Source organism: Schistocerca gregaria, chromosome 2 (assembly GCF_023897955.1).
Source record: "Schistocerca gregaria isolate iqSchGreg1 chromosome 2, iqSchGreg1.2, whole genome shotgun sequence".
NCBI classification, from domain to species: Eukaryota; Metazoa; Arthropoda; class Insecta; order Orthoptera; family Acrididae; genus Schistocerca; species Schistocerca gregaria.
Genome location: NC_064921.1, coordinates 507,029,006 through 507,056,521, shown reverse-complemented (window position 1 = coordinate 507,056,521; position 27,516 = coordinate 507,029,006). Strand labels below are relative to the sequence as shown.

General features: G+C 40.4%; 1 protein-coding gene across 3 annotated transcripts in view; it reads left to right on the top strand.

Annotated features, from left to right (window-relative positions):
• LOC126328921 (serine-protein kinase ATM) overlaps positions 1–27,516 on the top strand; it is a 458,551-nt gene that overhangs the window by 203,287 nt on the left and 227,748 nt on the right. For all 3 annotated transcript variants that reach the window (XM_049996079.1, XM_049996081.1, XM_049996080.1), the window contains exons 22-23: positions 8,016–8,137; positions 14,904–15,059. In XM_049996079.1, coding sequence (XP_049852036.1) covers positions 8,016–8,137; positions 14,904–15,059 — 278 coding nt within the window. The remainder of the gene's footprint in view (positions 1–8,015; positions 8,138–14,903; positions 15,060–27,516) is intronic.

Here is a 27,516-nt window from a genome sequence, read left to right as displayed (position 1 = left end):
GGCCCACGTGAGACGCCGTACTTCATTTTTTGCTCATTGCTGCAAAAACTAGAAACATTTGTGTTTCACTGTCTTTGTGTATTATTTCTTCAATCTGTTGTTGATTTTTGAGGTATAATTGGATCCACCTTTCAGACTGGCCTCTAATTCCATAAGTATTTAACCTATGCAAGAGAATGCTGTAATCATTGTCATCAAATGCTTTACAGAAATCAAGAAATATTCCAGATACATAATGCTTATCATCCACTTCTGGTAATACTTCATTTACAAAGGCAAAAATTGCTCTGTAAATGGACTTCCTAGTTCTGAACCCATGTTGGGAGTCATTTATCAGCCTTCCGTTATTTAAGAAGGCAATTTTTTGTCTATTTGAAAATATACCAGCCTCAAATGATAAATTTACTATGTCTGCAAATAGTTCTACAATGAATGTTACACTAGATTTGATATTAGCATCTAGTATCTCATCAGCACACACTGAATATTTATTAGGTAATCCTTTTATAATTTTAGGCTGTTCCTGAAGTGCTGTTAGTACATGAATAACATATTTACATAAATTTGTTGAACTGACTGTATCTCCTTACTGTCTGGCTGTTGTCATTATGTGTATTTATCAACTGTTGTGGTATATTTGAGAAATAATGTTTGAAATTGCAAGCCGCTTTTCTGGTGTCAGGCAATTTATTATTGTTCATAATCAGTTCTGTATTACAGTCTTCACCTGACATTGCACCTGTTTCTCCACTTACAATTTGTCAGGTTGCTTTAGTCCCATTCTTAGAAATACACATTAGAGTATCATGTATATGTGTTAATATTTGTTTGTATCTGTTGAAGTAGGTAATGAAACCAGAACTAGTATTTTGCTTGGAGAACTCATTTGGTCTCATTTTGACACAGTACCTTCATCGCATTTGTGACCCATTAGTTTGTTTTTTTAACAGAGTTACATGTAATTCTATCTTGGGAAAAAATTAAATAAATAATAAAGCTTAAATGTGGCCATAAACTTAAGTTTTTCATATGCTGTATACATGATTCCAGTATTCACCCTTCAGGCAAAAACGAAAATATTCCACATTTTTTTGAACTGAAATTCTTTACAGTGCATCTTATTCTGTGGAGTTTTGAGTTTCCTGTAACATTCATTCTAAGCATTTGGGCATAGTGTTCTCTAAGACCTTAGTATACCAATTGTGTGTTATAGGCATATTTGCATGTATTTCTCAAAATTTAGCCTGTGACATGATGCAGAAGTTGCTGTTTTTCAAGATGGTTAGATTACATTTTAGCTTATGTTGAATGTCTGTAATAAATTTATATCATCATCTTTGAATTTATTTGACTGTGAGAAATCAGTATTGAAGTCACCACATATAATTATATTTTTCTTGGACAAGTGAATTTCTTCCAGAAGTATCTCCATGTGGTTATAGAACACTTTTCTGTCTCTGTCTGGTGACCTCTGTATGCGAAAGATAATTGTATTTTGTCTTGTTATTTCCATTACAGAGAATCCCATGTATTTTTTAGTGGACAGGATATGATATTTAGGTATAATGTTCAATCCAGATTGTCGAACACATGCACAGGTACCCCCATGACTCAGTCTTCTCTACAAAATATATTTGAAAATTTAAAATGAGGAAAGTAAATCAGGTTTAATGTATCTCGTTGAAGCTAGTTTTCAGTGAAGCATAGAGCAGATATGTTATTCAGATCATTTAACAAAATTTCTATTTCGTTAAGTTTATTAGACAATGAATTGAACATTTCTGCTGCAGCAATTTAAAACTAGTTACAGCGAATACATAATTTTGTTGTGTGATCACTTACCTCACATATTGCTCTAGTTTCCCTAGTGGGGAAAAAATCCTAATTCTTTTCCTGATGTGGGAATCTTGGTAGTCTTGGTATTGATTTGACTTGTTGGTTCATAGGATGAGCGATTCTACCATTCTTCCATTGAGATGTTTTGAATTTCTTCTTTATTACAGTTCTTATTCACCCATCTATTGCTTTGTTTGTCGGTTTAAATTCAGCTTGGTAGGTGTGCTGCTGTGTTTTTTTTTTTCTTTTTGCTTGTTTATGATTACAGACTAGTCCATAATTGTCTGTTCTTGTTTGATACTTTCACTTCAAGGCAACACTTTTTACCTGTTTGTTTATCTGTGTATGCTTTAGTTCTGTAGTTGGTTTTTCTATTTTTACCATGTGTATGAAAGAGGCAAGCCTATTACAAATGTCACTCTTTCCTTGTCTTTTTAAATCTAGACCATGAGATGTATATTCATTTCTTTTCAGTCATTGGATTTCACAAAAGATTCAGCTCTAATTAAAGAGAAAAATGCAGTAGTTTATGGCTTTAGTTTTGTAAGAACAAAAAAGCATAGTCGATAAGGTAAACATGTGCACTATTTATGCCCTTATAAATATTTATTGGTGTGCTTGTATGCATATCTTTTTGCTAGCAAATAAATGTCATTGTTTTGAAATACTGTGTCACTTGTCATTACTTTAGCATGCAAAGTTGAGCAAGAACAAACATTGGGAAGTTTGCTTTGGCCATTAATAAACTTTGTTGTTAGTTCCTCAGTTCCAGTACTATACTCTGACTTTTTGTATCACAGGTGGTATCTCATAACTCTCATAACCTCACTTTCACAATTTGGTACTGGACTAAAGTGAATTGATGTAATGCCCGTTTTGAATACACATTGGTGTGATGATGGTGATGTGATGGTCCGTTTACATCTAGTGTGAATGGATCTTAATTCTAAGCAAATGTCGACTATTCCTGGTTCCTTGTTTTGATTTAGATCACTCGTTGCTCTGTAAAGTTGTTCTTGCAATATCATAGCCTCCTTTTCATCTTCATGTACTTCTTATTGTGCAGCTTTACTGAAAGGAGGGATCAGTCAATGTTACATATTCAGAGGTGCCAAGGAATAGTCAATTTAGTAATGGAAGGAAATATGGAGGGTAAAAATTGTTAAAGGAGACCTAGGCTTGATTACAGTAAAAAGGTTGCAGTTGTTACGTAAAGATGAAGAGGAATGCACAGAATAGACTAGTGTGGAGAGCTACATCAAACCTGTCTTTGGACTGATAACAACAACAACAACAACAACAAAACCCAGTAATAATAGTGTTTTCAAGGTAATTTTGTTTGTATAGGCCTTTCTGTGTATTCTTCCACTTTTGAGCCATTCCTTCTTTGTAACAGCCAGGCTTGCATCAATAACTTCCACTTTAGCTACATTAATTCTCTTGAATTGGAACAGTAAAATGTAGTATATTCTCTTTCTTTTTTGGGTTTGTTATATTGTAGAAAGAATAAAACAGATCCTCTTCTGAAATGGATGTATGTACTGTGTAGGTCCTTTGAGATTGCTTCCTGGTAATTTTTCAGAGATTATCCTTGAGCTTTGTAATGGCTCTTGAATTTTCTTTTTATTAAATTTTTGCGTGTTGTGAAATTTCTGTAACATTTCCTTTAGGCAGGTAATGCCACATGGTGGTGTTAAATGTATCAAACCACTTTTTTTTTATATAGGATGTAATATTGTTGCATGTAAATACTCTTGATGCAGTGTGGTTTATCAAGGCCGTATCTGTTACTGTTACAATACCATATTGGTGAATCACTCCGAGTGTGCCCATCCCAGTAATGAATAAGCTCCTGGCCATCTTCAGGAACATGTAAGTCTGACCTCATCATAGATTGTCCTCCGATGTGGTTGCACCTATGGTGTGGCTATCTGTAATGGTGAGTCAAACAAATTAGCCCACTGTGGACAGGTCCATGGTTCATTTGGAACTGCCCATTTACTTTATTGGAATTTGTTTCTTTGGAAACTTTGTAAAAGTTTGAGTTCTGGTACCTAAACTCTTAAAAAATTTGGTGAAGTGTAAACACAGCAATATTTTTTGTGTCAACTAATCAGTGTGGTGTTAAGAACAGAGATTTAACAATTCTCTATTCTTTTGTTTTCTTCTATCTTTTATGGCATTATGTGGACAATGATCCACTAATTCTGTTTTAATAATAGTGGCAGAGTCAAAATATTTTCTGAAAAGTGCAGTGAAACATGGAAATCATTCCACTACTACACCTACAGATGTATTAACCATCTTCTTTGACAGCTGAAAATTTGTGCCAGGAGAGGATTAGAATGTTGAATAATTAGACATTCCGAGTAAACCTTCAGGACTGACTCAAACTCTGTGTCGTCTTTTCCCCCCCATCTATTGGCACCAAATACTACAATCTTCTTTCTCTCACATGATATTTGGGAGTCGCACCTATTGAGGGTTGGCTTTGGTAAAGGCGCTAGGCTTTACTACAGGCTAGGCCACCACTCACCGTCACATGGCTTGCGGGGTATGGATGTAGATGTAGATGTAGGATGCAAATATTCTTGGAAAAATTGCTGCCAAAGAAATCTTTTAAACGAGCCACTATCGTACTCAAGACAATATAATTTGTTTAGAATGATACAGGATTTCTGCCAAATGAGGATTTTATCTTGGAATCTCTTGGTTATCACAGCTTTCAGTTCTACCAGTTGGGTCATCTCAATATCACTTCTTCGCCTCCTATTACTCCCACATACTGTAACCAGATGTTCTCACAGACCCACAAAGTCAGTAACCTCAGTAAAATGAAAAAATGAACTAAATAAGTACACTAGCATAGTTAATTAATTCAATATTATCCATGTGTTCAAACCCACACTGAATATATTGTCCTATTGGTGATTTTCCCATGTATCCCATGGAGGATAATGGAAGGGAAAAATCACGTGTGTGTGTGTGTGTGTGTGTGTGTGTGTGTGTGTGTGTGTGTGTGTGTGTGTGTGTGTGTGTGTGTGTGTGTCACCCTGTAGGTATACTTTGATGGGCTAATTGATTAAGATAACTGTTCGCCATGGGTTGGAGGTCTGAAGTAGGATCCTGCTGAGGCACGAGTTTTCAGCTGTCGCTATAGATGGCTGATTTGTAGATTTCTGAGCAAATTCCTATGGGTTGTTATTTTGTGGAACACTTTGTCAAAAATCAGCAGTCTAGATACGCAACCTTAGAGTTCAGATAACTGAGAAGTTAAAGTGAAGTGCACATATTTCCAGTTACTGTTTATTAAATGTTGTAGCTACTGTGTGTACAGTGGGAACTTATTGGGACAGAACAATTTAAATTTAACTGTGGAAAATACAGGGTGGTTAAAAAGGTTACACACAAATTGAAAGAACTGGTAGGGGAGTCGAAGTAAAACAACTTTGGAACAGGAACTGAACGTAACACACATGTGCATTACCGTCCTTGTTCCTGACATACCTGGCTCAGAATTACTTCCAAGACGATAAGTTTGTATTCCGTAATAGTTGTATTTTCATTCCTTTATCAACTCCTTAAATTTGTGTGCAACCTTTTAAACCACCCTGTGTACTGTATGACCCGCTTGAAGTAGTCATTCACTTCATGTGTCCACATTTTGCACCAGGACCGTTATAGATTCCATTGGAAGTTATTGATTTAGATGTATTTGTACCATTAGTCAGGTGTATGATGATGGCATGCTGTAATTTTCTCTATGTCATCTTCTTTCAGCTGTTACAACCATGTCTATAAGTTGTGAACGAGTTACCTTCATAGATATATCATTATCAGAGTGACCCAGATGAGGTGTGTCGATAAGTCAAAACTCTGATCATTGGAGTCTCACAGACATTAGCTGGTGGCTTGCAAGTACATAAAAAATTGTCATCAGTTTGTTTTTCTTTCTGCAGCTGTAATGCAGGAAGAAATTTTAAGTGAAACTGTTCCACACTTCTAACACCAAAGCACATGTCTCTGTTTTGAATTGTATTGACCTTTGTTCATTGATATAAAAGAATACAAATTTTGTAATGTCTCACTACCTTGATATTCTGCCATCAAAGAACTATTTTCCTCAGTTTTGTGACAGCAAGATATCAATGTTAATTCCACTGGTGGAAAAAAAAGCCTCAGACCTACAAAACTGAATACATTGAGTTCCTTATGGGCTTCTGTCTGTGTGTACAGTTTTAGGAACTGTCATTGAGAACTAACAGGACTGTGAATTTTGATATTTCTCTTTGCAAGTGCTTTTGTCCTCCCCCATCATACCTTTTGCATTTGTTATTTTTCTGGTGCATTCAAAGTGTGGCCCAAATGTCTCATTCTACCCCGTCTTTGTCAAATTCCAAAGAATCCTTAAAAATAGTGAAAGATACTGACACTTATCGTCAGTTTCGTCCTCTGCTGTATTTGAATGCCATCCCCTACCAGATTCTATTTGATTTTCAGTTGCCCTGTCTTCCCTGACTTTTTTCCCGAAATTCTTTGAAGATGTACTAAATTTTTCGTTACCTCTTAGTCTGACAAGTTATGAGCCATTTTCAATAGCTATAATGCAACTTACACACAACAAAGCACTTTAGACAAAGCATAACACAATAATCAGTGCAGAAGTGTTGGCATAATTGTAGTAGCACATTAAAATCACCTGCAATGCAACTAAGTATTTGTGACACTCTCAGGTGACATAGGTACATAAAGAAGAGTTAAGTGGTCAAAATGATTACTGCCACAGTTCTAGGTATACAATGAGAAATAAAAGCAATGGGTATAGCTGCAGGTCTGTAATTTTGGCAGTGAAGACTGTGTGGGAAAGCAGTAAGAGTCTCATAGTTTTCAAGTTTATGACAAAACTGTCATGACAGGTGGACAAAATGTCAATGTGGTTAATTCGCTTTCTTCCATTGTTCTAAAGGTAAAGAGACAAGTATTCAGTGTAGGTGAAATATTGTAACTGTTAATCATATATGAGTGTACTCATAAAGTTTACCTGTAGTCCATATAAGTCAACCTTATATGTCTTATGTAAATTTATATTCTGGTATTCTGGCCAAAAACAAACTTCTGTTAGTAACAATATCTGACACTTGCTGATTATGAAGTATTCACTTGAAAAAGAAAAAAGTCACTCTTCACAACACTATATTTCATGTTTCCTACTTCAGTACTTTACAACTTGACAATGCCAGTTATTTAGTTAATTAATGTATTGATAGTTTAAGCAGCTAGATAGGCAAAAAGAAAAATCATTGTTAAATCTTAGTCCCCTTAATGTTGTTATGAGGACTGCTCTCCAAGGCTGCTCCAATGAAAAGGTGCAGAACATATGTATTGGCCCTCACAAGCTTACACAGCTTGCACTGCAGTATCAACACACAAAGTAATTCCTCTTCTCTCTCTCTCTCTCTCTCTCTCTCTCTCTCTCTCTCTCTCTCACACACACACACACACACACACACACACACACACACACACACACACACACACAGCACTTTCTTAATGAGATATTACTAATTTCTTAGTCACAATATATATAACAAGGGTACAAATCAAGCCCGATAAATGAGTATCGAAGGGCTGGAAAACTTCCAGTGTAAATGACTGGGATGTGTGTAAAATTATATCTGAAGTGGCTTCAGAGTATCTGACATGACACCAGCTAGACCTCGTATCTTATTGTAATGTTATATCTTCAAATCTCAGTATACCTCAGCATATATGTTGTAGAGGATTCCCTGTAACTTCTGCCCCTCCTCGTTTTGCAGTTGGCATGCATCTTACATAATTTTATTGAAATGAAATGTTCTATCAGCATGCATCTATATGCCAAATAGACCTGTCAGAGTCTTTTATTATGCTAGGAATGTTGGTAACTGCATGTAGTAATAATCTTGCTAAGTTTTTGCCCAGTGGTGTAAAACGAAGGAGTAAAGGAGTAATGTCAGTCATTTTGTAAACAATTATGGATTCAAATATCAAAAATGATGTGTTTCGAATGAATATGGCATTACAGTTGTTGATTTATTCATATTTCTAATAAGTTCCTTTCACGGAAGAAACTTGTGCTGTTTCCTGCTGTTAACTTTTCACTTTGATTGACGACTTATATTGTTCCTTTCATGTTATAGATCTTGTGAAAAAGTCGCTTGCTATTGCTGGAAATGCTATGAACATAATAGGCAGTAAGCTTATTGCTGCAAATCTAAAATATCTCTTCACTCACTGGTGCCTTAGTAAATACCAAGTACAGGTAAGCTAATCATGTTTTGCCCTTTGTGTAACTCTTGCTTGAGTGCCTCAGTGGCTCATTTTAATACAGAAGTGTTATTAGTATCTAAATTTAGAAACATGTGTTTCATTATGAGGAATTTTTGGGGTCAGCTGTGCTATCATTTTCATAAAACATGGATTTGATTATCAAATCTCTTTAGAATGTATTTGTTGGGCTCTTTATGTTTGTTGAAATCTTTATTTAATGCTGCCTCTGTCTCTTTTATGCACATAGGGTAAACCAGTCTAATATGCAGATAGTGTTTTATTCATTCATGTAATTATATTTTTATTGTTTATTTTAAATGTGCCCTACAACAGTTTTAATGAGGGTAAAATGAACTATTTGGCTTCAAAATTGAAAAAAAAAAAAATACTATAATTTACATTTTTGCTTTTATGGCAGACAAACATCACAACATTTTGGCTGGAAACTGTATCCTCCCACTCATTCTTTTTCCTGCACTCTCATTGATGTATTAAACACAGAAGAAATTGAGAACTGATGACAGCGTAAACCATGTTTGTGTAAAAAAGGCTCCAGTTGTGCCTCTTCTTGTGGCTGGTCAGCTGATTTGAAAATTATGTGGGATGGTGATTAACAGTATTAAGAGACAGTACAACCTGCCAATCCTTAACAGAAATAACGAAAAGCAGTTACGTATAATAAAGGTACTGGTAGAGTCATGTGGAAGAAATGAGTCTCCTAATACAGGGGAAATAGCTTTTGTATATTGTCAAAAGACATATTTGGATCCTTCAGTTGCCTGCAGTGAAATGCTGCAACCTCCGTAGAATAACCAACTAATTTATGATGTAGATGAGGATGGAGGAGCTATACTTGCTGATGAACTGTACAGGTCGATTCAGAAAGAAAGAATGTATTTCAGTTGCGTATTATGGACAAACCATGAAAGATACACACATTGAGCATCAAGGTTCAAAGTTTTGACACATTTGTGCTGTTGTCTACTTGTAGCAATGTGATGACTACACCACTCGAGAAATCATTTTGTGTGTTGGAATTTAAGCTAAGTCAGCTCATTGTTCATGTGTGACTTGCATTTTGTTGCCAAATTAGCAAGAAGCCACCTCTGTACAAGAATATTTATGACTAGCATAAATTCTTGGAAGCTTGTTGCACGTGCAAAGGGAAGAGCACTAATCAGCCATGCACATGTGATGAAAATGTCGAGTGTATTCCAGGTGCATTCACACGGAGCCCTCGGAAGTCCACAAGATGGGCGTGCCAGGAACTCCTGCTTCCTCAAACAATGATGTGACATGTTCTGAAACGACACCTGCCTGACAGCACTCTGCCTCACTTTCACCTTGAGGTGCAGCATTATCTTAACAACAGCATCCTCCAATGTTGGATTGAAAGAGGTGGACAACAAGACCTCATCCATAATTTTTGGCCTCCCATGTCATCAGACCTCACACCTTGCATTTTTTTTCTGTTGGGATACATAAAAGACGGGGTCTTCATCCCCCGAATGGCGGCTACTCTTTAAGATCTGAGAAATGGAATTGTTGAGGGCATCGCTTCGGTAAACAGGGGCCTGGTGATTCCTATGAGAAATGAAATGGACTGCCATTTTGATCTTTCTTGAGCAATGCATGGTTCTCATGTTAATTGTATGGTATAGTGTCTGTGTGAACATAAAACTTTGAACCTCCTTCCCTCCACCAGCGAAATGAACAGTGTATTTCTATCATTCACAATTTGTCTGTAATGAACAATTAAAATCTGTTCTTTCTTTTTGAATCACCCAGTATATCTCTGCTCTAGATGCTTTCATACTCATTCAGAAACTGTGAACATCACGAGATCACAGTGTGTTCAGAATATATGCCTCCACATGATAACGTCAAACTGATGTTGCAAGTTCTTGTTTCTTTTGAGAGGTGAATATTTTTCCTATCATAAGACTCCTCCAAGATTAGTCCATATATACTTCACAGCACTTTATGGAGGCAAGTGGCACGGTGGTTAAGACAATGAAATTGCACTCAGCAGGAACTGCAGTCACACGAGGTCTGTTCAAAAAATTCCGGAACATTTGTAATTTTGTGGCAATTGTTTGTTGGGCCAAAATGCAGTTGGCATCCATGCATATTCCTGTGTTTAATGTGTAACTGCTGGAAGTTTCATAGTTGTATGTCTGTTATTGTTCACTGCTGTATTGATTAGAATGTTGTGTCGCACATTTTGCGAATTTCAAGATGGCAGAGTTAGAGGAGCAACACGTCTGCATTAAATTTTGCGTGAAACTCAAGAAAACCTTGATAAAGACAAATCAAATGATGGAGGAGCCTATGGTGATGAGTGCTTCAGCCGTACTCAGTGTTATGAATGGTTGACATGGTTTAGAAACGGCTCACTAGAGGTTAAAGCTGACCCTTGTTCGGGACTTCCTTCAGTGTCTACTGATAATGCTTGAGTCAGGAACAACAAAAAAATTGTGCATGCCATTTAAAGGCTGACTGTTTGATAGATTGCAGAAGAATGTTATATTTCACTTGGATTATGTAATTAAATCCTGACACAACATTTTGGAATGCATCGTGTTGCCACCAACTTTGCCCAATGGCTCATGAGTAAAAAGCAGTAAGACCTTCGCCTTGCAGTCTGTGAAGAGATTTTGGATCACGCAGATGAGCATGAGATGTTGCTTAAGAGAATCAACTGAAGATGAGATGTGGCTCTATGGTTATATGATGTTGAGAACAAGGTTCAGTCTTCTCAGTGGGTCAGGAAATGTTCTTCAAGACCAAAAAAAGCTCGTCAGGTCAGGTCAAATGTCAAAGCCATACTGATAATTTTCCTTGACTTTGACACAATTTCATCATGAATTCATGCCATAGATACAAACTGTTAATCAGTAGTATTATCGGGAGGGGCTGCGATCCATACGAGAAAATGTGAGAAGCAAACAGCCTGAAATGTGCTGAGATATGGCTCTTGCACCACTATAATGCACCCGCACGATCATTGTTGTTGGTGCGTGCCTGTTGCACAAAAAACAAAATTGCTGTGCTGCCTCCTGCTCATTACTCCCCAGAACTGGCCCCTGTGAAGTGTTTTTTATTTCCAAAGTTGAAAATCCCATTGAAAGGACGAAGATGTGCAATGGTAGATGAGATAAAAGAAAATTTGCAGATGACACTTCACGTTATCCAGTAAGAGGCACACCAAGACTACGTCCATGCTTGGAAATGCTGTTGGGAGCTGTGTATCAATTGTAGAGGAGACTATTTCGAAGGAGGCCATGCACAACAACTAATAGGCAAGAGTAGAAAAATTTTGTGGACAAAGTTACAGAATTTTTTTGACCAGACCACTTATTCCTATTGGCTCTTCTCGATTTAGTTTTTCTGTAGTTTCTCCAAATTATTTCAGGTGACCACAGGCATTTTTGCTTAAACGGGTTGTATTCTATAAGAATACAATAAATTTTGAGAGAGAGAAAGGTATGACGATAGTGTTACAATCAGCAGTGTCTGTCTAGTGGTAAAGTTTTTTCTTTTACACAAATGCCATGCAGCACATGACAATAGCTACGGCTTTTAGTCTTCAGCAAGATGAACCAGAAGTAATTACTTTAGAAACAGCTCTTGCTATTAATGATAATTACTTCTTCTCTCTCATATTACGACAATGCTGATGACAATGGTGCAGTTGTCTTATTGGAGATTATTCCCATGCACTCAATGATTTGCTGCAATGATTCATGATACTCATAGAGGGGAATAGGTGTACCTGAAGCTCATAGAAATAGAATACTTCTCTTCCACGAACTATCCATTTTTATTTGTTTGGCACATTTAGAACAAAATACATCCATACACCGCAGTGGATGAGAACAGAAGAGCTATGTTACAAGAAGGGTGTTTTTTAAAAAAATCTGAAGGTACATCTTTTTTAATTTTTGTGCCACCACTTCAGACTGTATTAGTGCATTGTAATTTGAATTAAGATATCTTTGGCACATTCAACTGGTGCTGTATGAAAATACATCTCATTTGTTTATGCAGATAAACCTTGTAGGTACATACACACCTTGTGTTTCTTCAATTGCACCACCTATAATGAGAGTGGTGTCAATAAGCCTAAAACCCTAACCTGGCTTTCTTCCTTCAACATTATTAATCATGTTCTTGTTAAATGTTGCTTGGAACTGATCTATAAGTGACACTCCTGTAACTCCCTACCCTTCACCAAGATTTGCCACTTGCTGCATGTGTAACATTCATAAGCTATTGAGGCTGTCCAGGTTACTCTGGATGAAACACCTTGGGGAGAAAAGTAAGCCATGTTGCAGAGACGACCATGAAAGATGATGAAAATGTATGTGTCTCAGAGTGTGTTGACATTTGTTTCAACCACCTTCGTTACATTGCACTAATCAATTCCTGAGACTTTAAAGTCTCGCACTTTCTTCCCCATAGTGTACCATCATTTGTGTTACCATTCATGTATTATTTAGTATGTGCCATAATTACCTGATTATAAGACAAAGTTCTTTCTCATATTTGTCATTCGGGAAATATGGCGTTGTATTTTATTCACAGATTATGCAATTGCTGCTGCGGTCAATGTTTCTGCTTTGTTTAATAGATTATCTTAGGGGTTGTCTTACATTTACAGATGAAGCTTTATTTTGAGCAATCCTGAAGGGTAGGGCTTAGCAAACAATGCTTGCATTCAGATAGGCTCGAGATTGCCATTGGGCAAAGTTGGTGGCAACACGATGCATTCCAAAATGTTGCATCAGGATTTAATTACATGACCCAGTACAATATCGACCTTGCTCGACCAGTCATGTGGCATATGATCTGCAGTGGTAGCACGGGGTACAAGCTGATGACATTTAGAAGAAACAAGAAAGAAAATTAATCAGGAATGAAATGACTGAAAAACAAAATAGATCATATTAAACTGGCTAAAATTATTATCGTAAGAATAAATTACAGTGGAAAGACCTGTTGTGGAGATAGTACCAATGGACATAACTACGTAGCGAGTTCGAAAACTGGACTGACTCATAATTGCTATCATTTATTTATGTATTAGTTGCTACTGTTACATATAACCTGCACTCTGGAAGATATTGCCATCCACATTTCACTGTTGCTCAAGAACAGCACTATAGAACATTGAATGGGGCTCAGTGACACCAACTTGGCTGTGAACTAGGATGAGTGTGAGGAGGGAGTGGTGGGCAAGCACAAATTATATTTTGTTGCCAACCATGGGAATGTATACTACGTACTTTGGCTTTTTATGAACATCTACCGTGTTTAAACTGCAGTTTGACTAAATCCGTTTACACTCAGATTTGACTTGACTTTGAAATTGGACACATACTCAACAACAGCACACATTTCTGCAGGAGATTCTAAAACTCAAGATTGGGGCCAGCGGCATACTTGTGTGTTTCATGCAACAACATTGTCAACACTCACCGTGAGATATGGTGGGAACAACTTCGTGTGTGTCAACTGCTGGTCCTACACAGCCAGTGAGGGAGCAGGAGGCAAGTGATACAGTCGGAAGCAAGAGGCATCATAACATTCTCATGCCAGTATAGAAGGAAAATTTGGTATGTCTACAGGAAAAAACAGCTGTGTTCTCAGGTCCCACCGGAATGACACCTCAGAAAGTGCAACATATTTAGGAGCAACTACCAAATATTTTCAGCACTGATGATTTAAGTTTCACATCCTGTTAGGAGGATGATGACGACGACGACCATGACGATGAAAAATAGTGATACCACAGACAACAGTCAAAGTAAACAAAAAAGGCAGTGAAGTTAAAAATTAATGTAAACAATTTCTTTTTTGTTTATTTTATTTCTCCTTGATTCACCAAAACATAGACAATGAATGAATGGCATAAGTTTAGAAGAGATGTGTACATTATTTCTTTAGGCAGAGAAAGTTTATGATTTTAATTAGTCAGAATATGTTAGAAAATAAATTTTTGTCTAAGACCCCTGTAAAAAAATGGGGGTTGTCTTATATTCAGAGTCATCTTATAATCGGGTAAATATGGTATTACTCCCTTTTTCACTTACTCTGTTTCTTTCCATGACCATCATATATTTTTTCTAATTTATCTCTACTGCATTCTCTTCCCTCTCTTCACGAACCCCATGTTCTATCTTCCCACCAGCACTGTTAAGCGTTTCTCCCCTGTTGTGTATATAGTACTTTTTACCAAGGATCTGTGGACGTGGTGAATAGAAATCCATTGCTTTAGTGATTTCCCTGACCTATGGTGATCTATTATAATGAGTTATTGGGAATTAATGAATTTTGAAATAGCACTCAATCACAAATCAGTGTAACTTACAGACAGGACAATTTATTATCTAGTTAATTTCAATAATGCAATTTAGTAGCCTGCCACCAATAATTATGTTATAGTGTAATTGTAGTAGCTGGACCTTCTGCTACATTATAAGCATAATCCCGTATGACGAATCAAATTATTAATCAGATTGGTGATCCTGTCAGCTGTTTGTATAAATTTACATCCCTGTGGAAATTTGGCTCATCTGCCCAATTTCATCAGCCGTAGGAATAGTGCTCATTCTTTCCTGTTGTGTTTTTATCTTAGTCTCAGTATCATTAAAATTTTTTATTGGATTCATATTTGCCATTGCTATTAATTTCTTAAGTGATCTGAGTCTAAATGTTGATAATATCTAGTGAAAAGTAATTTTTTTTTTCTCCAGGAGTTTCCGTGGCTGTTACTGGAATGTTCTTCAGAAGCTGACTTTTATACAACACATCTTAAAACTATTGTACCTGTACTATTTTTCAATCGAGATCTAGATATCATTGAAGAACTTTGTTTAAAAGTGGGTAAAGATCTGAAATTGGTTACTGAGGTTAGTAATTTTGTGCATATTATTGAGTTACACAGAAAATCTCTGACAAGCTGTTATGATAGGATTATTTTTTGAATCCACACATTGATGATCATTATATTTTAGTTTTGCTTTATTTTTCATAAAAAAGATGTGCTAGTATTTGACTTTATGTTCATAATGGTATGCATGTTTTAATGATAAAATATTCTCAGGTTCTGAGCCGCATCGAGTGGGTATCTGCCATGAGCTTTTGGCTAAAATCTCCTCTGCCATTTTCAAGTGGTTGTCCATCATCAGAATGCCTGTGCCATGCTTACATAGCCATACCACCATCAGTGACGTCACTGGTGCCTAGTCCCCAACCATATAGGGCAATGTTTTGGTTGTGCGACTGTCATGCCCACTTCAACTCCTCGATCTCAGGATTACAGTCCATATTCAGCTGAAATCCAACATCTTTAGTGAGCCAATATTTTGAGCTCTATTGTTTCGTGTATTATGCTATCCCATAAGCTGTTCGTCTGTTTAGTAATAGAAGTAACGTCGAATGCAATTTGGTGTCCACTTTCCACTGCATGCTCCGCTACAGCTGATTTTGTTGGGATTGTATTGGCGGAAACACCTTTCATGTTCTATGCGACGCTGTTTAATAGTACGGACAGTGTGACGCACATAAAGCTGCCTAACCCCCCCCCCCCCCCCCCCCCCCCCATCACACATGGTATTTTTACATTCCCGGTGGTCTGAGGCTTACAATGTCTTTCAGAGGCTTCATTAGCTGCCACTTTTAAGTAAATGTAACATTCCAAAATGGCTGTGTTCTCCTACAGAAAACGGTTGATTCGGAACCCAGACAAGTGTGTGTGTGTGTATATATATATATATATATATATATATATATAACAGAAAGTTTAAAAACAAAGATTCCAAGACTTACCAAGCGGGAAAGCGCCGGCAGACAGGCACATGAACAAAACACACACACACACACACACACACACACACACACACACACACACACACACAGAATTACGAGCTTTCGCAACTGGCAGTTGCTTCCCTCTTTCCTGACGAAGCAACTGCCAGTTGCGAAAGCTCGTAATTCTGTGTGTGTGTTTGTGTGTTTTGTTCATGTGCCTATATATATATATATATATATATATATATATATATATATATATATATATATAATTTTATTTGAGAGACTGTAATAATTTACTAAGTGAATTGAAAATGAGAAATTTGGTCACTGTTCATGTATTAGAAGACTGGGTAAGAATGTTACTAGCTTTTAGTTAGCTTTGGAACATGATAGTGACATTCTGTTGAAAGGAGGAGGAAAATTAATCCAGAATGGAATATCTAAGAAAGGAAATAAATCATATTAAACTGACTGTAATTGTTATTGTGAGAATAAATTACACCGGGAAGACGCCTTGCAGAGGTAGTTCTGACAGGTATCAATAGAGTGCCGGATGAGTGAGAGTTCAAGAATGGGATTGAATTGTAATTGTGATCTTTTGTTTATGTATTAGTTGGTATTGTTACATATGAACTGCACACAAGAAAATATTGCAATCTGTTTCTCACAGATGCTTTAGTTTAGCACTATGAAAGGGTTGGAAGGGGAATAGAGACACCAGCTTGGCTGAGAGCTATGAAAATGATTGCTGAGAGGGTAGCAGTGAGCGATGAAAATGTAACACACTTAAACTGCAGTCTGTGTGCATCCAGTTCAGTTGAACTAGTTTAAATATTGGACAAATACTCAGCAGTAGTATTCATTTCTGCAAGATACAGTAAAAGTCTGAATGGGGGCCAGTGGCGTACTTACATGTTTCTTGCTGCAATATTGTTGACACTCACTGTGATGTATGACAGGAATTAAAGAGGGTTGTGTCGGCTGGCTCTACAAGGGCAATGAGAGAGTGGCAGGTGGACAATATGTTTGGAAGCAAGAGGCTTTGTAACATTCTCACATCAGTATAGAAGCAAAACTGGATATACATTCTGGGGCTGCGAAAGCTGTATCCTCAGGTCCCACCAAAATGAAAAGAATAGTTGCTACTCACCTTATAGGGTAGATGTTGAGCCGCAGAAAGGCACAACAAAAGACTGTCGGAAAGTTAGCTTTCAGCCAACAAGGCATTTGTCAAAGGAAGGCCAGGAGGTTTAAAGGAATGTAGGATATACTGCAGGGAGAGTTCCTACCTGCACAATCCAGAAAAGCGGGTGTTGGTGGGAAGAGTCCATATGGCACACACTGTGAAGCAGTCATTGAAATCAAGGGTGTCGTTTCGGGTGGCATGATCAGCAAGACAATGGTCCAGTTGTTTCTTGGCCACAGTTTGTCAGTGGCCATTCTTGCAGACAGACAGCTTGTTGGTTGTGACGCCCACATAGAATGCAGCACAGTGGTTGCAGCTTAGCTTGTAGAACACGACTGGTTTCACAGGTAGCCATGCCTTTGATGGGGTAGTTTATGATAGTGACAGGATGGTGGGAGGATGTATGGGACAGTTCTTGCATCTAGGTGTCTTACAGGGATATAAGCTGTGAGGGGAGAGTTTGGGAGCAGGAGTTGTGTAGGGATGGACGAATATATTGTTTAGGATCAATGAGTGGCAGAATACCATTGTGGAAGGGTTGGAAAGAATAGTGGTAGAGCATTTCTCCATGTAGGGCACAACTAGAGTTAGTTGAAACATGGATGGAGGATGTAATTCAGTTGCTCCAGTCCTGGGGGAGGATACTGAATCTTGAGGGGAGTGTACCTATGTGGCCGGATGTGGTAGTTTGGTAGGTAGTGGGTGATAGGAGAGATAAGGCATGGAGATCTGTTCTTGTACAAGGTTGGGAGGGTAACTATGAACTGCGATAGCCTCAGTGTGACCCTTGGCGTATTTCAAGAGGGTCCACTCATTATTACAGATGCGATAGCCATGAGTGGTTAGGCTGTATGGAAAGGACTTCCTGTTATGGAATGGGTAACAGCTGTCGAAGTGTAGGTATTGCTTGTGGTTTGATACGGACAGTGATGCTGAAGTAGCCATCTTTGAGGTGGAGGTCAACATCAAGGAATGTGGCTGTTTGGTTCGTTAGGACCTGGTGGAATGAATGGTTGAGAAGGTGATGAGATTCTGGAGGGATGTGAATTAGGGTGTCCTCACTTTTGTTCCAGATCATGAAGATGACATCAGTGAATCTGAACCATGTGAGGGGTTTGGGCCATGAATAGGTTGGCATAGAATGCTGACATGTGAGTGCCCATAGCTGTACTACAGATTAGTTTGTAGGTAATGCCTTCAAAAGAGAAGTCATTGTGTCGAGGATATAGTTTGTCATGGTGATTAAGATGGAGGTTGTAGGTTTGAAATGTGTTGGGCATTGGGAAAATTAGTGTTCAGTAGTGGTAAGGCCATGGGCATTAGGGATCTCAGTGTAAAGGGAGGTGGCATCAATAATGATGAGCAGGGCACCATGTGGTAAAAATACAGGACTGTGGAGAGTCAATGGAGGAAATGATTGGTATCTTTTATGTAGGACGGTAGGTTGCGGGTAATGGGCTGAAGGTGTTTGTCTTCGAGAACAGAGATTCTCTCAGTGGGGTCTCAGTAACCGGCCACAATGGGGTGTCCCGGGTGATTGGGTTTATGGACTTTAGATAACAATTAGAAGATAGGAGTGCGGAGAACAGTAGGTGTCAGGAGAGAGATGGATTCCAAGGAGAGGTTCTGGGATGGGCTTAAGGATTTGAGGATCCTGCTGAATTTCTGGAATGGAGTCATTGTGACACGGTTTGTAGGTGAATGAATCTGACAGCTGGCAAAGTTCTTCTGCCAGGTGATCCTTGTGGTTCAAAACAGTGGTGGAGCCTTTGTCCGCAGGTAGGATTATAAGGTCGGGATCAGTTTATAGGTGGCAGATTGCCAATCTTTCTGTGGATGTAAGGTTGACTTGCATTTTGAAAGATTTTGTGACTGATGACGAGGCAAGGATCGAAGTTAAGAAATTCTAAGAAGTTAACGGGGTGATTTGGGGCCAGTAGAGGTGGATCACAGTTGGATGGAGGAGTGAATTGAGTCATGCAGGGTTCAACTTTGGTCTTTGGTTGACTCTGATTGGGTTGGTGGTGAAAAAGTGTCTCCACTGTAGGGACTGTTTGCAGATGGGGCAAAAGGTGAGGCTTTTGGAAAGAACTGATACTTCTGCAGGGCTAAGGCTTTTGGAGGAACTGGGTTCTGTTTGGTAAATGTAGTAGGTCTGCGAGACACAGTTTGTCTGCTTTGGTGGGGGGGGGGGGGGGGGGTTGGAGGTCGTTGTGGAGGTGATAGACAGTGGTAGTCTAAGGCGGGAGTAGAAAGTGAGTGGTTGGAGAGTATTTTGAGGTGGCATTGTGCATGTTGCTCCTGTAGGACAAGAGTTTTGATGTGTGTTAGGGGATCCAGGAATTGGGGATTGCATACCAGGAGAATTTTATGTATGGAGAGAAGATATTGCAATGAGGTTTGGTCCTGATCTATCTGGTTTTTCAGGACTATGTTGGTGAGGGCTAGGGATTGGCAGAATCTGAACAGATGGGGGTCATTGTGGAAGGAATGGTGGCAACCGGAGATGGGTAATTTGGTGGTAATTCCATTCGCAGGGATTCCATGAGGTAATTAGATGGTAAGACCATTTGGTGGGATTTGATGAGCCAAGCAACAACACAGGAACAGTATGTGGGTCTGGGTTCTGTATTGATGAAGATGGAAGGAGCAAGGATCCGTGGTGGTGGGAAAACCATGCCATAATAAATAAATGACAAAGAGTTACATTAAAAAAATATTGCAAAAATACAAACATGTGGGGGAAAATTACAAAAAGGAAACAAGATGAATATGAATGAGTAGACCAATAATGAAGGGTGAAAACCAACTGAAGTTGGTGTGAAGTCATAATGAGATCAAGTGAAAATAAAAATAAAACTTTACAGTGGGTTAACCAATCTGTGGTTGGATAAGTGTCAAAAGGGGGATGGCAGAAGGGACTAGATTAGCAGAGATAAATAGGTGTGATCTGGTATAGAGAGGGGGTGGAATGGCAGGTTGGGCAGGATTGGTAAGATGAGATAAAAGTTCATGTGGCATTGAAAGCTGCGGGAAATAACACGTTAAACTAAGCAAAGGTGACACAGGGAGAATGATCAATAGGAAAGCATGTATTAATGATGTCAGCGGGTGTAATGTGAGACATAAGATGTTGCACTGACAATCAGTATGGTCTCGTAGATACCTGTTGTGCATAGCCAGGACAGTTGATACAGTGGCTCATAAGAAGGGCATGCCGTGCAGTTTGTATGGCGATAAGAGAGACACAGGAAAGAAGAGAAAGTAGGACGGACACTTGAGTGTAGTAATGCATTAGAAATTAGTAACAAAAGGAAATCGACACTGGATTAGGATGGAAGAAAAGCTGTCAGACAAAATCAAACAGTGGAAACTCCAGGATGGAATGTAACAATATGATGAAAGGGGTTGTTGCTACTCACCATATAGTGGAGATGTTGAGCTGTAGAAAGGCACAAGAAGAAGACTGTTGGAAAGTTAGCTTTAGACCAACAAGGCCTTTGTCAAAAGTAGACAATATATATACAGAAACACACTGCGAGCAGCAGGGCATTATGGGAGAGGCAACAGAGGGTGGTAGGGAAGAGGGAGGGGGGAGGGACGGGACGGTAGGGGTGGGGATGGTTAAGTGCTGTTGGGTGAGTGTAGGGACAAGGTGGAGAGGGGAGCAGGTAAGCGCAGTTCCGAGGCTATACGCGGCGCAGAGGAGAGGAGGACAGGAGGGGTGGTTAGCAGAAAAGCAGAGAAGTAAAAAAGATGGTGGATTGGTGGAATTGAGGACTGTGTAGTGCAGGAATTGGAACAGGGAAGTGTGGGAATGGGAACAGGGAAGGGGATAATGAAGGTTGAGGCCAGGAGAGTTATGAGAATGTAGGATAGATTTCAGGGCAAATTCCCAACAGCACAATTCAGAAAAGCTGGTGCAGGAAGGAAGGATCCAGATGGCATAGGCTGTGAAGCAGTCATTGAAATGAAGAATGTCGTGTTGGACTAGCATGCTAGGCAACAGGGTGAGCCAGTTGTTTCTTAGCCACAGTTTGTCAGAAGCCATTCATACAGACAGACTGCTTGGTGGTTGTCATGCCAACATAGAATGCAGCACAGCAGTTGGAGCTTAGCTTGTAGATCACAAGACTGGTTTCACAGGTAGCGCTGCCTTTGATGGGGAAGGTGTTGTTTGTGACAGGGCAGAAGTGGGTGATGGTGGGAGGATTACGGGACAGATCGTGCAACTAGGTTTATTACTTGGATATGAGCCATGAGACAAGGGGGCTGGAAGCAGGAGTTGTGTAGGGGTGGACTAGGAAATTGTGTATGTTCGTTGGGCGGCAGAATACCACTGAGGGAGGAGTGGGGTGGTTAGTAGATATGACATTTCTAATTTCAGGGCACGATGAGAGGTAGTCAAAACCTGACGCTGATGTACTTCATTCGCTTGAGTCGTGGGTGATACTAAGTCATTAAGGCAATGCTGCTTTGCGGCCAGATGCTGGGCCTTTGGGAGGTGTTGGGTGACTGGAAAGATAAGACATGGGAGATCTTTTTTTGTGCAAGGTGAGGAGGGTGATTACAATCTGTAAAGGCCTCACTGAAACCCTTGGTATATTTCGAGAGGGACTGCTCATCATCAAAGATGTGACAGCCGTGGGTGGCTAGGCTCTATTGAATGGGTGACAGATGTCAAGGTGGAGGTACTGCTGGTGGTTGGTAGGTTTCATTGGACAGGGTTACTGATACAGCTATCTTTGAGATGTAGTTCAACATTGAGGAAGGTGGCTTGATGGGTTGTGTAGGAAGAGGCGAAGCAAATGGGGGAGAAGGTACTGATGTTCTGGAGGAATGTGGGTAGTGTGTCCTCACACTCAACTAAGTTCACAAAGATGTCATCAATGAATCTGAACAAGGTGAGGGTTTTGGGATTGTGTGTGGTTAGGAAGGTTTCCTCTAGATGGGCCATGAACAAGTTGGCATAGGATGGTGCTACGAAGTCGCAAATTCCTGGATCCTGTAACACACATTGAAACTCTTGTACTACAGGAACTAGAGCAACATGCACACCACCACCTCAAAATACTCTCCAACCTGCTCACTTCCTACTCATGCCTTAGACTACCACTGTCCACCACCTCTACAACAACCTCCAAACCTGCCGCACCCCCCCCCCCCCCCCCAAAGTCCCCTCATAACTGACAAACTGACAAACCCTGTCTCCCATATGTATTACACTTACCACCCCCTCCAAAACTCTTTCCCACCAACACACAGAATCCAGAATTTAAGCACACCTGAAATAAAGTCGTGAACGTACCCTTCAAAAGGCTTAGGCCAGTAGAAGCATCAGTCCTTTCCAAAGGCCTCACCTCTTGCCCCCATCCCCAAATTCAATCATGCAGGAGTTATTAAAGTCCTTCTCTCCTTTTCCTGGTCCCTATGTGGAAACACTTCTTTTCGACCAACCCTACCAATTGGACTCAATCAAAGACCAATGTTGAACCCTGCCTGACACATTTCACTCCTCCAACCAACTGTGATCCACCACCACTGCCCCCAAGTCACCCCCTGCTATCTTTCCAGAATTACTTAAACTCAACCATTGCCTCACCATCAGCCCCAAAATCCTTGATGTGCAAACCAACCTTACATCTGCAGAAAGATCTGCACTCCACCACCTAATAGTTGATCGCTACCTTATAATCCTACCTGTTGACAAAGGCTCCACCACTATTGTTTTGAACCGCAAGGATTACCAGGCAGAAGAACTCTGTGAGCTGTCAGATTCATCCACCTACAAACTCTGCCACAGTGACCCCATTCCAGAAAACCAGCAGGATCTCCAGTCTCTACTCACATCGTTAGGCCCATCCCAGAACCACTCCCCTACTGTTCTCCACACTCCTATCTTCTACATGTTTTCTAAAATGTATAAACCCAGCCACCCAGGTTGCCCATTGTGGTCGGTTACTGTGCCCCCACTGAGAGAATTTCTGCTCTCGTAAACCAACACCTTGAACCCATCACTCACAACCTACCGTCCTACATAAAAGATAGCAACCATTTCCTCCATAGACCTTCCACAGCTCCTGTCCCTTTACCACGTGGTGCCCTGCTCATCATTATTGATGCCACCTCCCTTTACACTGAGATCCCTAATGCCCATGGCCTTACTGCAGTTGAATGCTACCTTTCCCAATGCTCAACAGATTCCAAACCCGCTAGCTCCTTCCTAGTCACCATGGCCAGCTATATCCACACCTACAGTTACTTCTCCTGTGAAGGCATTACCTACAAACAAATCCGGGTCACAGCTATGAGCACCCACATGGCACCATCCTATGTCAACCTGTTCATGGGCCATCCAGAAGAAGCCTTCCCAAACACCAACAATCCCAAACCCCTCACCTGGCTTGGATTCATTGCTAACATCTTTGTGATCTGGGTTGAGGGTGAGGAAACACTATTCACATTCCTCCAGAACCTCAACACCTTCTTCCCCCATTCCCTTCACGAGCTCCCACTCAACCCATCAAGCCAGCTTCCTTGATGTTGACCTCCACCTCAAAGATGGCTATATCAGTACCAACCACTAGCAATACCTCCACTTTGCCAGCTGTTACCCATTCCATACTAAGAAATGCCTTCCATACAGCCTAGCCATTCGTGGCCGTCGCATGTGTAGTGACAAGCGGTTCATATCAAAACATCCTGAGGGTCTCACTGTGGTCTGTACAGATCATAATTACTTATCCCACCTTGAACAGAAACAGATCTCTCCAGTCACCCAACACCTCCCAAAGCCTCATCGTCTGGCCCCAGAGGAGCGTTCTCCTCATGACTCTGAGCCACCCAGGACTGGAGCAACTGCACTACATTCTCCGCCAGGGTTTTGACTTCCTCTCGTGCCCTGAAATGTGAAATGTAGTACCCACTACCCTTCTCACTCCTCCAATAGTGCGAAGTTCAGAAGAACGCGAAATCCCGAAGATTGGCTAAAACTTACAGACGCGCGAAATTTGGCATGGACTTCGATGCGAGATGCCTTTAATAGGTTCCACAACGAAACATTGTCTCGAAATAAGGTAGAAAATCCGAAGAAATTCTGGTCATATGTAAAGTACACAAGCGGCAAGACGCAGTCAATATCTTCGCTGTGCAGTGCTGATGGTACTGTTACCGACGACTGTGCCGCTAAAGCGGAGTTATTGATCACAGTTTTCCGAAATTCCTTCACCAGGGAAGATGAATGGAATGTTCGAGAATTTGAAACATGAACATCTGCTAGCATGAGTTTCTTAGAAGTAGATACCTTAGGGGTTGCGAAGCAACTCAAATCGCTTGATACAGGCAAGTCTTCAGGTCCAGATTGTATACCGATTAGGTTCCTTTCAGATTACGCGAATACAATAGCTCCCTACTTAGCACTCATATACAACCGCTCGCTCACCGATAGATCTGTACCTACAGATTGGGAAATTGCGCAGGTCGCACCAGTGTTTAAGAAGGGTAGTAGGAGTAATCCATCTAACTACAGACCTATATCATTGACGTCGGTTCGCAGTAGGGTTTTGGAGCATATACCGTATTCAAACATTATGAATCACCTCGAAGGGAACGATCTATTGACACGTAATTAGCATGGCTTCAGAAAACATCGCTCTTGTGCAACGCAGCTAGCTCTTTATTCGCACGAAGTAATGGCCGCTATCGACAGGAGATCTCAAGTTGATTCCGTATTTCTAGATTTCCGGAAAGCTTTTGACACCGTTCCTCACAAGCGACTTCTGATCAAGCTGCGGGCCTATGGGGTATCGTCTCAGTTGTGCGACTGGATTCGTGATTTCCTGTCGGAAAGGTCGCGGTTTCGGCAAATCATCGAGTAAAACTGAAGTGATATCAGGTGTTCCCCAGGGAAGCGTCCTGGGATCTTCGCTGTTCCTGATCTATATAAATGACCTGGGTGACAATCTGAACAGTTCTCTTAGGTTGTTCGCAGATGATGCTGTAATTTGCCGTCTAGTAAGGTCATCCGAAGACCAGTATCAGTTGCAAAGCGATTTAAAAAAGATTGCTGTATGGTGTGGCAGGTGGCAGGTGGCAGTGAGGTGTGAGGTGATCCACATGAGTTCCAAAAGAAATCTGTTGGAATTCGATTACTCGATAAATAGTACAATTCTCAAGGCTGTCAATTCAACTAAGTACTTGGGTGTTAAAATTACGAACAATTTCAGTTCGAAAGACCACATAGATAATATTGTGGGGAAGGCGAGCCAAAGGTTGCGTTTCATTGGCAGGACACTTAGAAGATGCAACAAGTCCACTAAAGAGACAGCTTACACTACACTCGTTCGTCCTCTGTTAGAATATTGCTGCGCGGTGTGGGATCGTTACCAGGTGGGATTGACGGAGGACATTGAAAGGGTGCAAAAAAGGGCAGCTCGTTTTGTATTATCACGTAATAGGGGAGAGAGTGTGGCAGATATTTTACGCAAATTGGGATGGAAGTCATTACAACAAAGACGTGTTTTGTCGCGACGAGATCTTTTTACGAAATTTCAGTCACCAACTTTCTCTTCCGAATGCGAAAATATTTTGTTGAGCCCAACCTATATAGGTAGGAATGATCATCAAAATAAAATAAGAGAAATCAGAGCTCGAACAGAAAGGTTTAGGTGTTCGTTTTGCCCTGCGCTGTTAGGGAGTGGAATGGTAGAGAGATAGTATGATTGTGGTTCGATGAACCCTCTGCCAAGCACTTAAATGTGAATTGCAGAGTAATCATGTAGATGTAGATTCCGCCACCCACCGAACCTATTCAGCCCCTGCACCCAGCTTCTTGCCTCATGACTCATATCCCCGTAATAAACCTAGAGGCACTACCTGTCCCATACATCCTCCCACCATCAGCTACTCCAGTCCTGTCACAAACATAACCTATCCTATCAAAGGCAGGGCTACCTGTGAAACAAATCATGTGACCTACAAGCTAAGCCCCAATCACTGTGCTGCCACATATGTAGGCATGACAACGAACAAGCTGTCTGTCTTCATGAATAGTCATTGAGAAACTGTGACCAAGAATCAACTGAACCTCCCCTGCACGCTACCCAACTCAACATTTTTCATTTAAATGACTGCTTCACAACCTCTGCCATCTGGATCATCTGGATCCTTCCCACCAACACCAGCTTTTCTGAATTTCGCATGTGGGAACACTCTCCTTCAATATATACCGTAACCTTCCTACCCTCAGCTTTCGTTAGTCATGTCCTTACCCATCTAGCCCCTTCCCTATTCCTTTTTCTGCGCTACATATACCTCTATTCCATCAATGCAACCAGGTATTTTTACTTCTCTCCTTTTCTGCTAACCCCTGCACATGCCCCCTTCTCTTCCCTGCCCTAAGAACCGCCCGACTACACCTACCTGCCCCACTCTTCACGTCGTCCCTGCACCCTCCCAGCAGCTCTTAACTGTCCCCCACTCCTACCCTCCTATCCCTCCCCCTTCCTGCCCAGCCTCCTCCTTACCCCCACCCTGTTGCCTCTATCGTAATGCCCTGCTGCTCACAATCTGGCTCTAGCTGCAAGAGACTGTGGTCGTGTGTGTTTGTGTGTGTGTGTGTTGTCTACATTTGTTTAAGGCCTTGTTGGTTGAAAGGTAACTTTCTGAAAATCTTTTTGTTGGGTCTTTCTGTGATTTGGCATCTCCCTTATATGGGAGTAACAACTATCCTTTTCACCATGTTGTCATCTTCGATTCTGTATTTTCCATTGTTTGATTTTTTTGTGAAAAGAAATTATATTAGCAGTCCAAGGAAATTGTTATACTCTAAAGTAAATGTTGCCACAAAAATGTCAGTGCATTCACCCCAAAATAGGTGGCCAGTTATAATCCACAAGTGGCAAACCTGTCTTAAATCCTCATAAAAATTTCATCGCTCATTGTGACATGTTTTCTTTGTTGCCAATTTATGTCATTGCCCGGACTTTTTCTCATTGCCCGGACTTTTTCTCATTGCCCGGACTTTTTCTCATTGCCCGGACTTTTTCTCATTGCCCGGACTTTTTCTCATTGCCCGGACTTTCTCTCATTGCCCGGACTTTTTCTCATTGCCCGGACTTTTTCTCATTGCCCGGACTTTTTCTCATTGCCCGGACTTTTTCTCATTGCCCGGACTTTTTCTCATTGCCCGGACTTTTTCTCATTGCCTGGGCTTTTTCTCATTGCCCGGGCTTTTTCTCATTGCCCGGGCTTTTTCTCATTGCCCGGGCTTTTTCTCATTGCCCGGGCATTTTCTCATTGCCCGGGCTTTTTCTCATTGCCCGGGCTTTTTCTCATTGCCCGGGCTTTTTCTCATTGCCCGGGCTTTT